General features: G+C 48.4%; 1 protein-coding gene across 12 annotated transcripts in view; it reads left to right on the top strand.

Annotated features, from left to right (window-relative positions):
* il16 (interleukin 16) overlaps window positions 1-15,478 on the top strand; it is a 171,786-nt gene that overhangs the window by 50,339 nt on the left and 105,969 nt on the right. For all 12 annotated transcript variants that reach the window (XR_011086740.1, XR_011086739.1, XR_011086738.1 and 9 more), the window contains exons 14-15: window positions 281-413; window positions 2,397-2,484. Coding sequence is in view for 7 of the 12 variants with exons in the window: in XM_049717389.1 (XP_049573346.1) it covers window positions 281-413; window positions 2,397-2,484 (221 nt within the window). In the remaining 5 variants the exon portion in view is untranslated. The remainder of the gene's footprint in view (window positions 1-280; window positions 414-2,396; window positions 2,485-15,478) is intronic.

Raw genomic sequence — 15,478 nt, 5'->3', positions numbered from 1 at the left:
GGCCAACATAAAAAAGTTACACAAATCAGAATTAATCTCTTTCTTTAATCTTCTTTTTTGTGTGTGTTCATAATTGTTTAAATTGTGGCTCGTTTCAATAATGAGGAATTGTGTTGCCTGGGTTAGGATTAGAGTTAGGGTTAAAAAAAAATATATTTTTTAATTGATCAATACATGTCAAATCTAAAAAAAGGGTCTACTTTTGAATTGCTCTGCATTTATTCCTCATGGAGTTTTTCCCTGTTTGTTTTCTATCTTTGGTTGGACCTGCTATTTTCAGGTGTGGGGATGAGATCATGGAAATTAATGACAACGTGGTTTATAACATGGCACTAAATGACGTCTACACAGTCCTGAGCCAGTGCACACCAGGTCCAGTTAAGGTTATCATCAGTCGACACCCTGACCCCAAAGTATGTAATTCCACTTAATTGTTGTATACTTTTATTATCTAATGCACTACACTATATAACCACACTTACTTGCAAAGTTATGGCTAAACTTTGTTGTGTCTTCAGTTTCTGAAACAAAACTGTGCGAACTGGCTATACTAGCTTTCCTTCAAACTCTGTAGTAGTGTTTCTGACTATTATTATTTTATAGCGTTCTAATTTCTGTCTTGAGAGATAGGAAGGAGATTGGCATGACTAGCAATGGTTATTGTATGACCTATCAATCAGTCCATTATACTGGACGTAACTACCGTATTTTTCGTTCCATAAAGCGCACTGGATTATAAGGCGCACCCTCATTGATTTTTTTATTTTAGAAATTATTTCATATTTGGGGCGCACCGAATTAAAAGGCGCATGAAATAGAAGCTGTACTGCAACAAACTGAGGTTGACTAGGGTTGCGGTATGCATCCACTAGCCAATAACCAATGAGCCCTCAGTAAACAATCACGTTTCTCAAACTATCTCCTATAAAAGTGATCGGAACCGACTAAAGTTTGATCTAACACATTGGTACTACTTTCCCTTCCATATCGATCCGTAAATTTACTCAAAACATTAACGGAACAGCCTATTTTGAAATGAAATAGCCTCGTGCGTATAGCAGCTATCATTATAGCATTAGCCACCCGCAAACTCCCATGAGCCTCAGCACGCAGACTCCCATGAGCCTCAGCAAAGTGTCATGGCGGCCCCCTGTAAACAATCACGTTTCTCAAACTCTCTTCCATAAAAGTAATCGGAACCGACTAAAGACTGATTTAACACATTGGTGCTGCTTATTTATGATTCCGTTGGATATTGATCGGTAAACGTACTCGAAAACATTAACGGAACAGCCTATTTTGAAATGAAATAACCTCGCGGGTACAACAGCTATTCAGTGACACCCCGTGACCACGGTTGCCGTAATGCTGGGAAGCGATGCTGTCATGCGGTCGCGTTTATTTTTCCGGGTTTCTGTCTCGTCGATGTCGTAATTTTACTTCCGGTTTTATTTTGTCGTGTTTCCTTCCTCGGTGTTGGTTGTCTTGTCTTCCCTGATCCCGATTGTGTGCACCTGTGTAATTGACAATAATGGTCAGCACCTGTGTCCACGCCCTTTTGTGTGTATTTAGTCCGTGTCTTCCCCTTGTCCTGTGCCAGTGTGTCTTGCCTCGTCCCGACCACCAGCGACTCCTTGATGTCCGAGTTCTCAGTAAGACCCCTCCTCTTTGTCTCGCCACCGAGCGACGCTTTTGTTTGTGCCTGGATCCCCATATCCCTTTTGTCTCGCCTCAGTGCGACGCCTTTTGTTTGTACTTTTTGCCGCGTGTTTTCCCTCGTAAGAGGCGTTTTGATTTGTACTTTTAGCCTTTTATCTCGCCTCAGTGCGACGCCTTCTGTTTGTACTTTTTGCCACGCGTTTTCCCTCGCAAGAGGCGTTTTGATTTGTACTTTTGATCAGTGTGCTTGCTGGAATAAATCCAAGAAAGAAACGACTCTGCATCCGAGTCCTTCGCCTTGTCCCCTGCCTGACAGATGCGACCTTGTAATTTACTAGTCGTACTAAAACGTACTGAAACATTTTGGCAGAGCGCTGTGTACAACCAGTAAGTATCAACAAATTCATCAATTGATCCATATATAAGGCGCTCTGCATTATAAGGCGCACTGTGGTTCTTTGAGTAAATTTTAGGTTTTTAAGTGCGCCTAATAGTGCAGAAAGTACGGTACATCAAATACAATATAATCCAATGTTATCAAACTAATATAAATATTTTAAGGACATGTCACCAAGTCTGACTTGTATGAACTGAGTGAGCTGCTAAACTGTATTTAGATTGAAAATGTAATCTTCTCTTCTCATATCCCAAATTGTTAACATGTAACCAATATCCCAAATTGTTAACATGTAACCAATGCGACTTAACTGTGCCTCTACTCTTTTTGTATTCTTTAGGTATCAGAGCATCAGCTGAATGACGCCATAGCTCAAGCTGTGGAAAACAGCAAACTGAGAAAGGACAAAAACCATTGGAGTATTGATGGTAATTTTAAATCCCCACCCGGCATCTATTATACAGTCTTTACATAAGGGGTTATTCCTTACCAGCACCAAAATTATGATCACCTATTAGCTCATCAACAAATCAAACAGGAAATAACCTGAACCCTAATAGAAGTTTGAGGTGGATTTATTTTACTAATGGCATTCGCCGTATGTGGCAGTATATTAGAAAATGCATCTCAAGAGTTGGCCATATATTCTAAAATTAATAGCAACATGTGGATGGTAAGATTATTTCTATGTATTGATTAATATACAGTATTATAAAATACATTGCTGTCCAAAAGAAAAAAATTAAGTTAATTACATTTATACCTTGATTTACAAGAGTGCTTAATCAACAGCAGTCCAAATCACATTTTGCATGACATTCATTATATTTATGTCTGTCCGTTCATCCATCTATCCATCGGTACCTTGTACTCCGAAAGCATACCCCACAGAACTCCCAGAGGGACGCAGTCGAACGCCTTCTCCAAATCTACAAAACACACGTAGACTGGTTTGGTGAACTCCCATGCATCCTGGAGAATCCTGCCAATTGGACGTAGAGGAAATCTGTGTTCTTTAATTGATTGCTTTTCTTTTTATCAAGATGGCGGCGCGTGCACACGCAGCGGCCACTCTCTGTCCCGTCAGTACGGTGATTTGTTCGTCTAATGAGTGTTCGTCCGACAGTCTCATGTGTTCGTCTCGTCGTGCTATATCGTGCTACAAGTACAGCAGGCAGGTTCTGCTCGACATCGGCAGAAGTGGGTTTTGTGGCGTTCTGGACTTTGAAGCGGCGACATTAAAGGCGCTCGGACTGCTACGTCCTGAAACGTCGCCGACCTCGCCCGCTATTCCTCCCCCGGTTGGGAGCCGTCGGAAACGGTGTGCGAGGAGGAAGAAGAGGGGCAAGCGCGGAGGGGTCCGGGCCGGACTGGCGGCCAACCCAGCCCGACCGGCGGTGCCTTCCATTCTTCTGGCGAATGTTCGATCGCTGGACAACAAAATGGATTACGTTCGCTTGCTGAGGTCTACGAACCGGACGGTGCGGAACTGCTGTGTGCTCGTGTTCACTGAGACCTGGTTGACTGACAACATTCCGGACTCTGCCGTGCATCTGGAGCGGCTAGCGTGCTATCGGGTGGACCGTGCCATTGTACGAGGGGGAAAGTCGCGAGGAGGTGGAATATGCGTCTACATGCGAGAAGAATGGTGCCGGGACTCTGTGGTGGTATGTAAGCACTGCTCGCCACTTGCGGAGTTTGTGATCATCAAGTGCCGTCCTTTTTACCTGCCGAGGGAATTTACCGCGATTCTGCTAGTCGCGGTATACATCCCGCCTTCCAACATGGAAGGCGACAGGATCGCGGCGCTTGGTGAACTGTACCAGGCTGTCAGTGAACAGCAGACGGCGCACCCTGACGGTTTCACCATCTTCGCTTCCCCCCCACACGAGCAGCTTCCCCCCCACACGAGCAGCCCCTGCGCCTCTCTGCCGACGGAGTGAGGAGGGCGCTTGACGCTATTGACACCCGTAAAGCGGGGGGCCCTGACAACATCCCGGGTCGAGCGCTGAAGGACTGCGCTGGGGAGCTGTCGGGTGTCTTCACGGACATCTTTAACGTTTCCCTGCAGCAGGCCATCGTCCCCTCGTGTTTCAAGGCTGCCACCATCGTTCCTGTGCCGAAGAAACCTGCACCGTCCTGCTTCAATGACTACCGCACTGACGCCCATCATCATGAAGTGCTTTGAGCGGCTTGTCATGGAGCACATCAAATCCGTTCTCCCCCCCACCATTGACCCTTTCCAGTTTGCGTACCGTGCCAAACGGTCCTCTGAGGATGCCATCTGCTCTGCCCTCCACTCGGCCCTCACCCACCTGGAGAGAAAGGACTCATATGTGAGGTTGCTGTTTGTGGACTTCAGCTCGGCCTTCAACACCATTGTGCCGCAGCGACTCATCTGCAAACTCGACGAGCTGGGCCTCAGTAACTCCCTCTGCAACTGGCTATTGGACTTCTTCTGTCAGAGGCCTCAGGTGGTGCGTGTTGGCGACAAAATCTCCGCCAGCATCACGCTGAGCACAGGTGCCCCCCAGGGCTGCGTGCTCAGTCCATTGCTCTTCACCCTGCTGACGCATGACTGCACTGCGACCTACAGCGACAACCGCATAGCGAAGTTTGCTGACGACACGACTCTGGTGGGTCTCATCACGAAGGGCGACGAGACTCGGTACAGGTCGGAAGTTGACCTTCTGACCACGTGGTGCAGGGACAACAACCTCCTGCTGAACGTAAACAAGACCAAGGAAATCGTTGTTGACTTGCGGAAGGGTCACACAAAACACCTGCCGCTGATCATCGACGGTGCTGTGGTGGAGAGGGTGAGCTGCACCAATTTCCTGGGGGTGCACATCAGTGAGGACCTCTCCTGGTCCGCAAACACCGCGTCACTGGTAAAGAAAGCTCAGCGCCGCCTGTACTTCCTGCGGAAGCTCAGGCGTGCATGTTCTCCTCAGGCAGCCCTGTCTACATTCTACCGTGGCACCATTGAGAGCGTCCTCACCAGTTGCATCGCTGTCTGGGGTGGTAACTGCACTGAACAGAACTTGAAAGCCCTGCAGCGCATAGTGAATATGGCTGGTAAGATTATTGGTGCTTCGCTCCCCTCCCTGAAGGACATTTACACCTCCCATCTCGCCCGCAAGGCAACCTCGATTGCGAGTGATGTGAGTCACCCGGCTCACTCTTTGTTTGACCTTCTGCCCTCTGGGACGAGGTACAGGAGCCTGCGCTCCCGCACCACCAGACTCGCCAACAGCTTCTTTCTCCAGGCTGTTAGGACCCTGAACTGAACTTCTGCGTAGCGTGCGGCACTGTTGCGCTATTTTCTGGACTGTCTGCTGTACGCTCACTTGCTCCTTTTTGCTCCTCTTATTTATTTATTGTTGTGTTATTTATTCATTATTTATTCAGCACGTTGTTGTTTACTTGTTTACTTGATTGTCTATTGTGGGCCATGTCTTGTCACCGTGGGATGGGGGGGAACGTAATTTCGGTTTCTTTGTGTGTCTTTGGCATGTGGAGAAATTGACAATAAAGCTGACTTTGACTTTAAAGTAACAAAGGGAGGGTCAACCGAGGATGGTTCATTTTTCACTGACTAGTCCCGTTTATATATTTTTTTTAATCAGGAAAATGAAAAAAAATGAAAATGCTCACATTTAGCTCAGTGGTCTAGTGGTAGAGTGTCCGCCCTAAGGTTGTGGGTTCAAACCCTAGCCGGGTCATACCAAAGACTATAAAAATGGCACCCATTGCCTCCCTGCTTGGCACTCAGCATTAAGGGTTGGAATTGGGGGGTTAGATCACCAAATGATTCCCGAGCGCGGCACCGCTGCTGCTCACTGCTCCCCTCTCCCCCAGGGATGGATCAAAATCACACGGGGATAGGTTAAATGCAGAGGACAAATTTCACCACACCCAGATGTGTGTGTGACAACGATCATTGAAACTTGGGACTTTAACTTTTTAATGAGGAATTGGGCCACACTCCCCTCTATGTCTTGGTTGATGACGTCACAGAAGGAAGAGATCACAATTTCCCCATTGGAAATCATTGTAAAGACTATTGCTTAAAACTTAAAAAAAACGGCTATCAATTGGCACCAAAACTTAGATGGACATCTACTTCAACATATTAAAAGCATTAGTCTCTCCGTGGCTGATTTTAGAGAAACTGGAAGCCTCCCTGCAGCTGAGGTGCCTTGCCCAGTCTGTTTCCTTTCACCAGTCACCAACATACGCAAACACGATGTGTTTCGAAGGCTTTGTGGAAGCTGAATTGTTCATAGATCGTTATATAGTCAATTGAAATTGGTAAGAGTTCATTTGACATTTCCCCTGAAGTCCTTGTATGGGGTTGTTAGAATAGGTCTCTATGGCACCTGTGATTTGCTAGATAGCTTAAGCTATGCCTTTATCTTGCTGTGACCCTTCTCTTGCTTTCACTGGCTATCTCTTCTCTATGACACTTTTTGCACATACATAGGAGTTGATCTCAGTTAAGACCGCAAGGTCACACATTATCACACAGGCTAGACAGACTCTCCCCCTTGCAGGAGGGCGGCCAAAAGTATAAGAGTAGGAATCCTGGAGGTGGAGTTTAGGCTCCACAGCTGTGTCTCGATCTTTGTGGCATACATTAAATAGTTAAGCTGAGAAGGCAGCTTCCTGATTACTATTAGCATAGCGAGCATTAAAGATAAAGAACTAGGACAAAATATAACAGGGTACCATCTCCGCCGCCTATTTGAAAAGGAGGCATTTTAAACGGCCACACTCAGCTGAAGGGTCGGCCTCCTCGCTGGAAGTCTGGTGCTAGCAATAGTTCCAACAAGACAACCCCCAGGCGTTGTGACGTGGTCCGGGCACTTATATGTTTGTAAATTTCCTGTCACGTCCCTGCGTCACCGGACTCCCAGCCAAGCCCCAATCAAGGAATTGCCAGCACCTGCTACAGCTCGTTAGGTCCACTACTTAACCTCTATGCATTCTGCCAGTGGTTGTCAGTTCGTCTCCTTACCCTGCCCGTGACACCACTGCCTTTTGGTCCCCTGAACGATCTCTGTTGCCAACTGTTTCCGTAAACTGACCGACCACGCCTGATCGCCGCCTATCTTGACAACCTGCCTGCCTCCGACTACGACTACGCGCTGTGCTCTGCTGCTCAGCCACGCCAGACCGCAAGTCCAGTGTTCCACTTCCCCTTTCCCCCCTTTTCAATAAAGGATCGTGTGCACTTGGTTGTCCTGTCTCTGATCCGTGACAGAACGAACTGACCAAATATGCAACCAGCACACAGTCCCTCCGCCCTGGACCGCCCGACCCACATGGAGTGGGACCTTAGCAAGATCACAGAGGAGATGGCGACATTGACGAGGATCGTCCGGCAGCAGCAACAGCAGCTCCTGCAGCACCATCAGCTCCACCAAGAACTGGTAGAAGCTCTCAAAGCCCTTAAAGATTTGGCTCCTCTGGCTGCTGCGACCCAATCTGCGCGAGCCCTGTCCACGACCGTTCCACTCAGCCCCACCGATCAGCCCGCCGTTATGTCCACGCCCCGTCCTGCCCCGGCGCCCAGGCAGCTCGTGGACGTCCCGGAGCCCAGACTCAGCAACCTCGCGAGGTTCGACGGTGATCCCAAGTACGTACGGGCCTTTTTGACAAACTGCCGCGTCTTGTTTAACCTCCAGCCCATCACGTTCGCCACGGAACCAGCCAAGGTGGGTTTTGTACTTACTCACCTTACGGGCGAGGCATGGCTGTGGGGAACGGCAGAATATGAGCGGCAGGGACCCGCCTGTTCGTCGTTCGATGCCTTTGCAGCTGAAATCCTGCGCGTGTTTGACTTGGGCTCAGCCTCGGAAGATGCCTCCGAGGAACTCATCACGCTGCACCAAGGCAGCAGATCCGTCGCCCAGTACTCCATCAAGTTCCAGACGGTGGCGCGTCGGAGCGACTGGAACGCCGCGGCTCTCATCGGCACCTTCCTCCACGGACTTGCGGAGTATATCAAGGACGAGATGGTGTCCTACGAGCGCCCTCAGACCCTTGAAGAGGCCATGGACCTGGCTGCGCGGGTGGATCGGCGGATCCAGTCAAGGCGACGCGAGAAGAGGAGGGTGACTCCGCCCCCCCGTCACAGTGACACCAGCCCGACACCTCGGATGTCAGGGAGAGCACCTGTTTTTCCGCCTGACCTGTCGTCCGCCAGGGATCCTGTCCACGTAAGCCAGCGCACCTTTAATACTCCTCCCGCCCAGCCCGGCTGGCCGGAACCAATGGAGATAGGACGCACTTCCCTCTCGGCAAGGCGGCGTCGTAGGCGCCTCAGAGATAGGCTTTGCCTGTACTGCGGGGGTGAGGGCCACTGGGTGGCCTCTTGCCAGAAGAGGGCTAGGAGCACCCGCCTAGCAGGGATCCGTTTGGGAACGGTTTGCTTGCCCCCTGCCACCTGTCGCGACTCCCTGCCCCAGACCCGGTCTTCGACTCCAGCCCGTGCCCTTGCCTCTCGGCCCTCCGCTTCTTCAACCCGTAGGCAGTGGCCGCGGGCCCAGTCTCGTCGTCAGACGCAGCCTATGGCTCTGGCTCCTCTTCGGCTGCCGTTGCAATGTCCGCAGCCTGGTTCTACTCCGGCTGGCGAGGCGTTGCATTCCGACCGGCATCCTGCTCGAAGTCGTCCGGAAGAGACCCATTTGGTTCCCGAGCCGGCCCCCAGGTTGGCATCTCCCGATGCCACTGCTGAGGAGGAGGACTGGGCGGTGGTGCCACCTGCTGACGGTGTTTGGTCAACGTGTTCGTCTGACTCTGACTTGTCAGATTGTTGTTAATGTGCGTCTTGGGTTCCCCCCCTCCCGCCCGTCTTCCTGCTCTGGCTTGGGGTTCTGTTTTTGGGACGTCGGGAGCCGTCCCTTGGGGGGGGGGGTTCTGTCACGTCCCTGCGTCACCGGACTCCCAGCCAAGCCCCAATCAAGGAATTGCCAGCACCTGCTACAGCTCGTTAGGTCCACTACTTAACCTCTATGCATTCTGCCAGTGGTTGTCAGTTCGTCTCCTTACCCTGCCCGTGACACCACTGCCTTTTGGTCCCCTGAACGATCTCTGTTGCCAACTGTTTCCGTAAACTGACCGACCACGCCTGATCGCCGCCTATCTTGACAACCTGCCTGCCTCCGACTACGACTACGCGCTGTGCTCTGCTGCTCAGCCACGCCAGACCGCAAGTCCAGTGTTCCACTTCCCCTTTCCCCCCTTTTCAATAAAGGATCGTGTGCACTTGGTTGTCCTGTCTCTGATCCGTGACATTTCCATTTTTAGTCATAAGGTTCCTTTTCGTTATTTTCTTTTCTTTACTTCCTTTTCCTCATTTTTATTTTATTTTCCTTGTTCACGTTCTGCAGTAGAACGTAGGTGCGTTTATAGACCACTCACACAGTTTGAAAATTCAATACTCTCATGGATGGAATGGTGCAGGGTGACCAAATGCAGCTTGGACCAGGTTTTTTTGGAGAACTCAAAGACAGACTATAAGAAGCTCGACTAGGGACAAGACTAACTGAACAAAAAGACAAGATAAAGACAGGGACGACAACAACGACAGACGAGACGAGAGACGAGAACAATCCGACAGGGGTGTGACACGCAGACAGGACTTATATACGCGACAGGTAACGAGAGGCAGGTGACTGTGATTAGTACATAGATTGAGAGACACAGGAAGGGAGGGGCGAGCACAGACACTGACGAATACAAGCACCAAAAAGCAATGACGAGGACATGAGCACATTGCAGGGGGTACGTGGAAGCAAAAAAAAACTGCATAATAATTAAATGCGGAAAATAAGGCAATGTAAAATGTTTTCATTTAAGAAAAAGTCACACAGGTTTGCATTCGTTATATCAGCAAAGATTTGAGATAAAATTATAAATGACTGAGTATTAATGTTCTACTGCAGAATGCAAACAAAAAGAAAGAAAAAAAGAAAAGAACCAAGGAGCGTGGGTTTGGTTCCCACTCCCACAGTGATGGTGTGAACGTGAGTGTAAATGATTGTTTCTCTCTAAATTTGTCCTGTGGCTGAATGGTGTTTAGGCTGTTGTCCCCCTTTTGCATAAAGTCTGCTGGATAGGCTCCAGCACCCCTGCTGGATAAATGGTTTTCAAAATGGAAGACTCTTTCAACAGTTCAAGACAGAAACTAAGACAAACAATACTTAATAGATATAAATATATATAATATACATATAATACAAAAGGAGCACTGCAAATCCAGTCCTCAATTCAGTCTGTGTGTTTAATGCAAGTCACAGTCTCCTGCCTGTTTCCTCTTGGAATTGAGAAAAATGGCAACCCCTTTCCACTCTGATTCATACACCCGTTCACGAAACAGCTAGTTTTGTTGATATTGTGTCAGGCGCGGAGCAGGGAGAGGACTCGAATGCAGAGTTTCCAAAGTCCAAAGATGTGTTTATTTTCTCCAATGGCAGTAGTAACAAAAGGTGCCTCAATATGAGGGAAAAAAGGGGGAAACTAAGGCGCCTCGAACCGAGGGAGAAAAAGGGGAAATCAAAGCGCCTCGAACCGAGGGAAATACTATAACGAAGATAACTATGTAACCAAGTTAACATAGGTGATCAAAGTCGTTCAAACAAGGCTTCTACGTGGAACTCGAGGGTTTCGTGATCGCTAGTGTTCTTAGCAAGGCAAGACGCACTGGCACTGGACACGGGGAAAGGCGCGGGTTATATGGACACAGAAGGAGGGGAACACAGGTGAAGACAGTTGGTCATTGGCACAGGTGCACACACTTGGAATCAGGGAGTCACGTGACCGGACGCACAGGGGAAGGACACACCGACTGGAACGAGAGGAAAATCACACAATAAAACAGGAAGTGACCAGGACAACACATGACAGCATGACCCTTTCCAGTTTGCGTACCGTGCCAAGCGGTCCTCTGAGGATGCCATCTGCTCTGCCCTCCACTCGGCCCTCACCCACCTGGAGAGAAAGGACTCATATGTGAGGTTGCTGTTTGTGGACTTCAGCTCTGCCTTCAACACCATTGTGCCGCAGCAACTCATCTCCAAACTCGACGAGCTGGGCCTCAGTACCTCCCTCTGCAACTGGCTACTGGACTTCCTCTGTCAGAGGCCTCAGGTGGTGCGTGTTGGCGACAAAATCTCCGCCAGCATCACGCTGAGCACGGGGGCCCCCCAGGGCTGCGTGCTCAGTCCATTGCTCTTCACCCTGCTGACGCATGACTGCTCTGCGACCTACAGCGACAACCGCATAGTGAAGTTTGCTGACGACATGACTCTGGTGGGTCTCATCACGAAGGGCGACGAGACTCAGTACAGGTCGGAAGTTGACCTTCTGACCACGTGGTGCAGGGACAACAACCTCCTGCTGAACGTCAATAAGACCAAGGAAATCATTGTTGACTTCCGGAAGGGTCACACAACACGCTACCCCCTTTTGCGTTTATTCAGCACGCTTTTGTTGTACTTGTTTACTTGTTTGTCTGTTGTGAGCCAAGTCTTGTCACCGTGGGATAGGGGGGAACGAAATTTCGGTTTCTTTGTGTGTCTTTGGCATGTGGAGAAATTGACAATAAAGCTGACTTTGACTTTGATATTGTTTGGAACTAATAGAGTGGAGCCTCGGTTTTCGAACGTCCTGGTTCTCGAACAAATCGGTATTCGAACAAAAAAATTCGAGATTTTTTGCTTCGGATGTCAGACAAAATTTCAGTTGTCGAACCTCGCGAGATGAGCCGAGAGGACCAACTGACTCCGTTCGTTATTACATTCTCGTTACTCTGAGGATTGCATCAACTCTAATCATGCCACCAAAGGAAGCAAGTGGAAGCAGTAAAGCTGATCATGGCGAAAAGAGGAAAGTAGTGCACAAAACGATTGAATTTAAAAAAGAATTAATCGCAAAATATGAGTCCGGTGTGCGTGTGTCAGAGTTGGCACGGGAGTTTTGCATGGCAAAAATCGACAATAAGCTCGATCATGAAAAACAAAGACTTTGATACAGTAAGTATACTGTATGTTATCTTTCATTAGTACGTATACTGTATGTTATCTTTCATTAGAATTTCTGCAGTTTTTTTTTTGGTTTTGTTTTTTGAAATTAAAACGTTTTTGCTGCTTTCTTTCACGATCTTTGAAATGTTGTCTTTCATTGGTAAAAATAAAAAATATAAACATATTTTTTAATGTGCTTTTTTTCCCCTCACAATTTAAAAAGATATCTTTTACTATTAGAATGAAACACACAAGCAAGTTGCTACAGATACGGCAATACATTCCCCAGCCTAGCCTACTCTATTAATTCAGTTTATTATTTATATTATTTATTTATACATTACCTACTCACTTATTTATGCGGTTTATGGTGTAAAATAATGAAAAAAAAATGCTATAAAAATGCCTTTTTTTGCTTAGAATGGATTAAATTTTATTCCATTATTTGTAATGGGAAAACATGATTCGGAATTCGAACGTTTCACTTCTCGAACAGCCTTCTGGAACGGATTGTGGTCGAAAACCGAGGCTCCACTGTATTCAAAAACAATAACAATACCACACACAAAAAATCTTCCCATCCATACATCCATGTATGTCTGCAAAAATATCAGTCTAGCACAGGTATGGGCAAACTACGGCCCGTGGGCCACATCCGGCCCACGGGACCGTTTAATCCGGCCCGCCAACCCTAAATAAATTGTATTATTAAACGTTTTTTTTTTTTCCGGTCATTTTGCCTGCAACGACTGTGTTTCCCCAGTAGATGGGGAACCACTCGCCTGCGCATTTACTACCGGAAGCCGTGTCAGAAAGCTCGGTGCACACTCACAAGTGCGTGTACGTACTCAGTAGTACGGAAATGGCGCACTCGCGCTCTATTTGTATCAGTGCCGAATTTAAAGCGTGGGCTGTGACGACAGCATTCTTGTAATTTGCGCGCCGAGCTTTCGGATACAGTTTTACGCTAAAGCCACCCACAAACCTTCCCCTGCAATCCTTCCATTAAAATGAGTCGCCCATGGAAAAGCAAGGTGGACACTGAAATAAAATATATGCTATAAAATAATAGTAATAACCATCATAATAATTATAATCAAATCAATTTCCAAGTTATGGATAATTAATGACTGCACACATTTAAAACAACCCAATAAATCCAGTAAGATACAAGAAAGATTAATGTAACACCACTGGTGCAGCGAGAGGCCACGATTTGCAATGTTGTCCAGATTTTTATTAATTTCTCTTCCGCACATGATGTTGCAAATCAAATATCTTGTGAAAACTACAAATAAAAAGAGGCAAGAATGACCTTTTGATTTCTAAAGCTAACACATTGTAAAATACATGATGCATCAATTACAGGCCCAATACATGCTGAAATCAACAATACTACTATCTATCTATCTATCTATCTATCTATCTATCTATCTATCTATCTATCTATCTATCTATCTATCTATCTATCTATCTATCTATATCTATACACACACACATATATACGTATATATCCATCCATCCATTTTCTGAACCGCTTAGTCCCCACGGGGGTCGCGGGCGTGCTGGAGCCTATCCCAGCTGTCATCGGGCAGTAGGCGGGGGACACCCTGAACCGGTTGCCAGCCAATCGCAGGGCACACAGAGACAAACAACCATTCGCACTCGCACTCACACCTAGGGACAATTTGGAGTGATCAATCGGCCTACCAAGCATGTTTTTGGGATGTGGGAGGAAACCGGAGTGCCCGGAGAAAACCCACGCGGGCTCGGGGAGAACATGCAAACTCCGCACAGGGAGGGCCGGAGGTGGAATCGAACCCGCACCCTCCTAACTGTGAGGCGGACGTGCTACCCAGTGCGCCACCGAGCCGCCCTTATACGTCCATCCATCCATCCATTTTCTGAACCGCTTAGTCCCCACGGGGGTCGCGGGCGTGCTGGAGCCTATCCCAGCCGTCATCGGGCAGTAGGCGGGGGACACCCTGAACTGGTTGCCAGCCAATCGCAGGGCACACAGAGACAGACAACCAATCGCACTCACACTCACACCTAGGGACAATTTGGAGTCTTCAATCGGCCTACCAAGCATGTTTTTTGGAATGTGGGAGGAAACCGGAGTGCCCGGAGAAAACCCACGCGGGCCCGGGGAGAACATGCAAACTCCACACAGGGAGGGCCGGAGGTGGAATCGAACCCGCACCCTCCTAACTGTGAGGCGGACGTGCTACCCAGTGCGCCACCGAGCCGCCTCGCCCTTATACGTATATATATATATATATATATATTGCGTGTTGGCGACAAAATCTCCGCCAGCATCACGCTGAGCACGGGAGCCCCCCAGGGCTGCGTGCTCAGTCCATTGCTCTTCACCCTGCTGACGCATGACTGCACTGCGACCTACAGCGACAACCGCATAGTGAAGTTTGCTGACGACACGACTCTGGTGGGTCTCATCACGAAGGGCGACGAGACTCGGTACAGGTCGGAAGTTGACCTTCTGACCACGTGGTGCAGGGACAACAACCTCCTGCTGAACGTCAATAAGACCAAGGAAATGATTGTTGACTTCCGGAAGGGTCACACAACACACCTGCCGCTGATCATCGACGGTGCTGTGGTGGAGAGGGTGAGCTGCACCAAGTTCCTGGGGGTGCACATCAGTGAGGACCTCTCCTGGTCCGAAAACACCTCGTCACTGGCAAAGAAAGCTCAGCGCCGCTTGTACTTCCTGCGGAAGCTCAGGCGTGCATGTGCTCCTCAGGCAGTACTGTCTACATTTTACCGTGGCACCATTGAGAGCGTCCTCACCAGTTGCATCGCTGTCTGGGGTGGTAACTGTACTGAACAGAACTTGAAGGCCCTGCAGCGCATAGTGAATACGGCTGGTAAGATTATTGGTGCTTCGCTACCCTCCCTGAAGGACATTTACACCTCCCATGTCGCCCGCAAGGCAACCTCGATTGCCAGAGATGTGAGTCACCCGGCTCACTCTTTGTTTGACCTTCTGCCCTCTGGGAAGAGGTACAGGAGCCTGCGCTCCCGCACCACCAGACTCGCCAACAGCTTCTTTCTCCAGGCTGTTAGGGCCCTGAACTCTCTACCCCCTTCTGCGTAGCGTGCGGCACTGTTGCGCTATTTTCGGGAATGTCTGCTGTACGCGCACTTGCTCCTTTTTTTTTTCTGCTCCTCCTATTTATTTATTTATTCATTATTTATTCAGCACGCTTTTGTTATACTTGTTTACTTGTTTGTCTGTTGTGAGCCATGTCTTGTCACCGTGGGATAGGGGGGAACGAAATTTCGGTTTCTTTGTGTGTCTTTGGCATGTGGAGAAATTGACAATAAAGCTGACTTTGACTTTGACTTTGAGATATATATATATATATAT

Source organism: Syngnathus scovelli, chromosome 4 (genome assembly GCF_024217435.2).
Source record: "Syngnathus scovelli strain Florida chromosome 4, RoL_Ssco_1.2, whole genome shotgun sequence".
In the NCBI taxonomy this organism is placed as follows: domain Eukaryota; kingdom Metazoa; phylum Chordata; class Actinopteri; order Syngnathiformes; family Syngnathidae; genus Syngnathus; species Syngnathus scovelli.
Note: the sequence above shows the minus strand (reverse complement) of the source record. Positions and strands in the feature narration are given on the sequence as shown.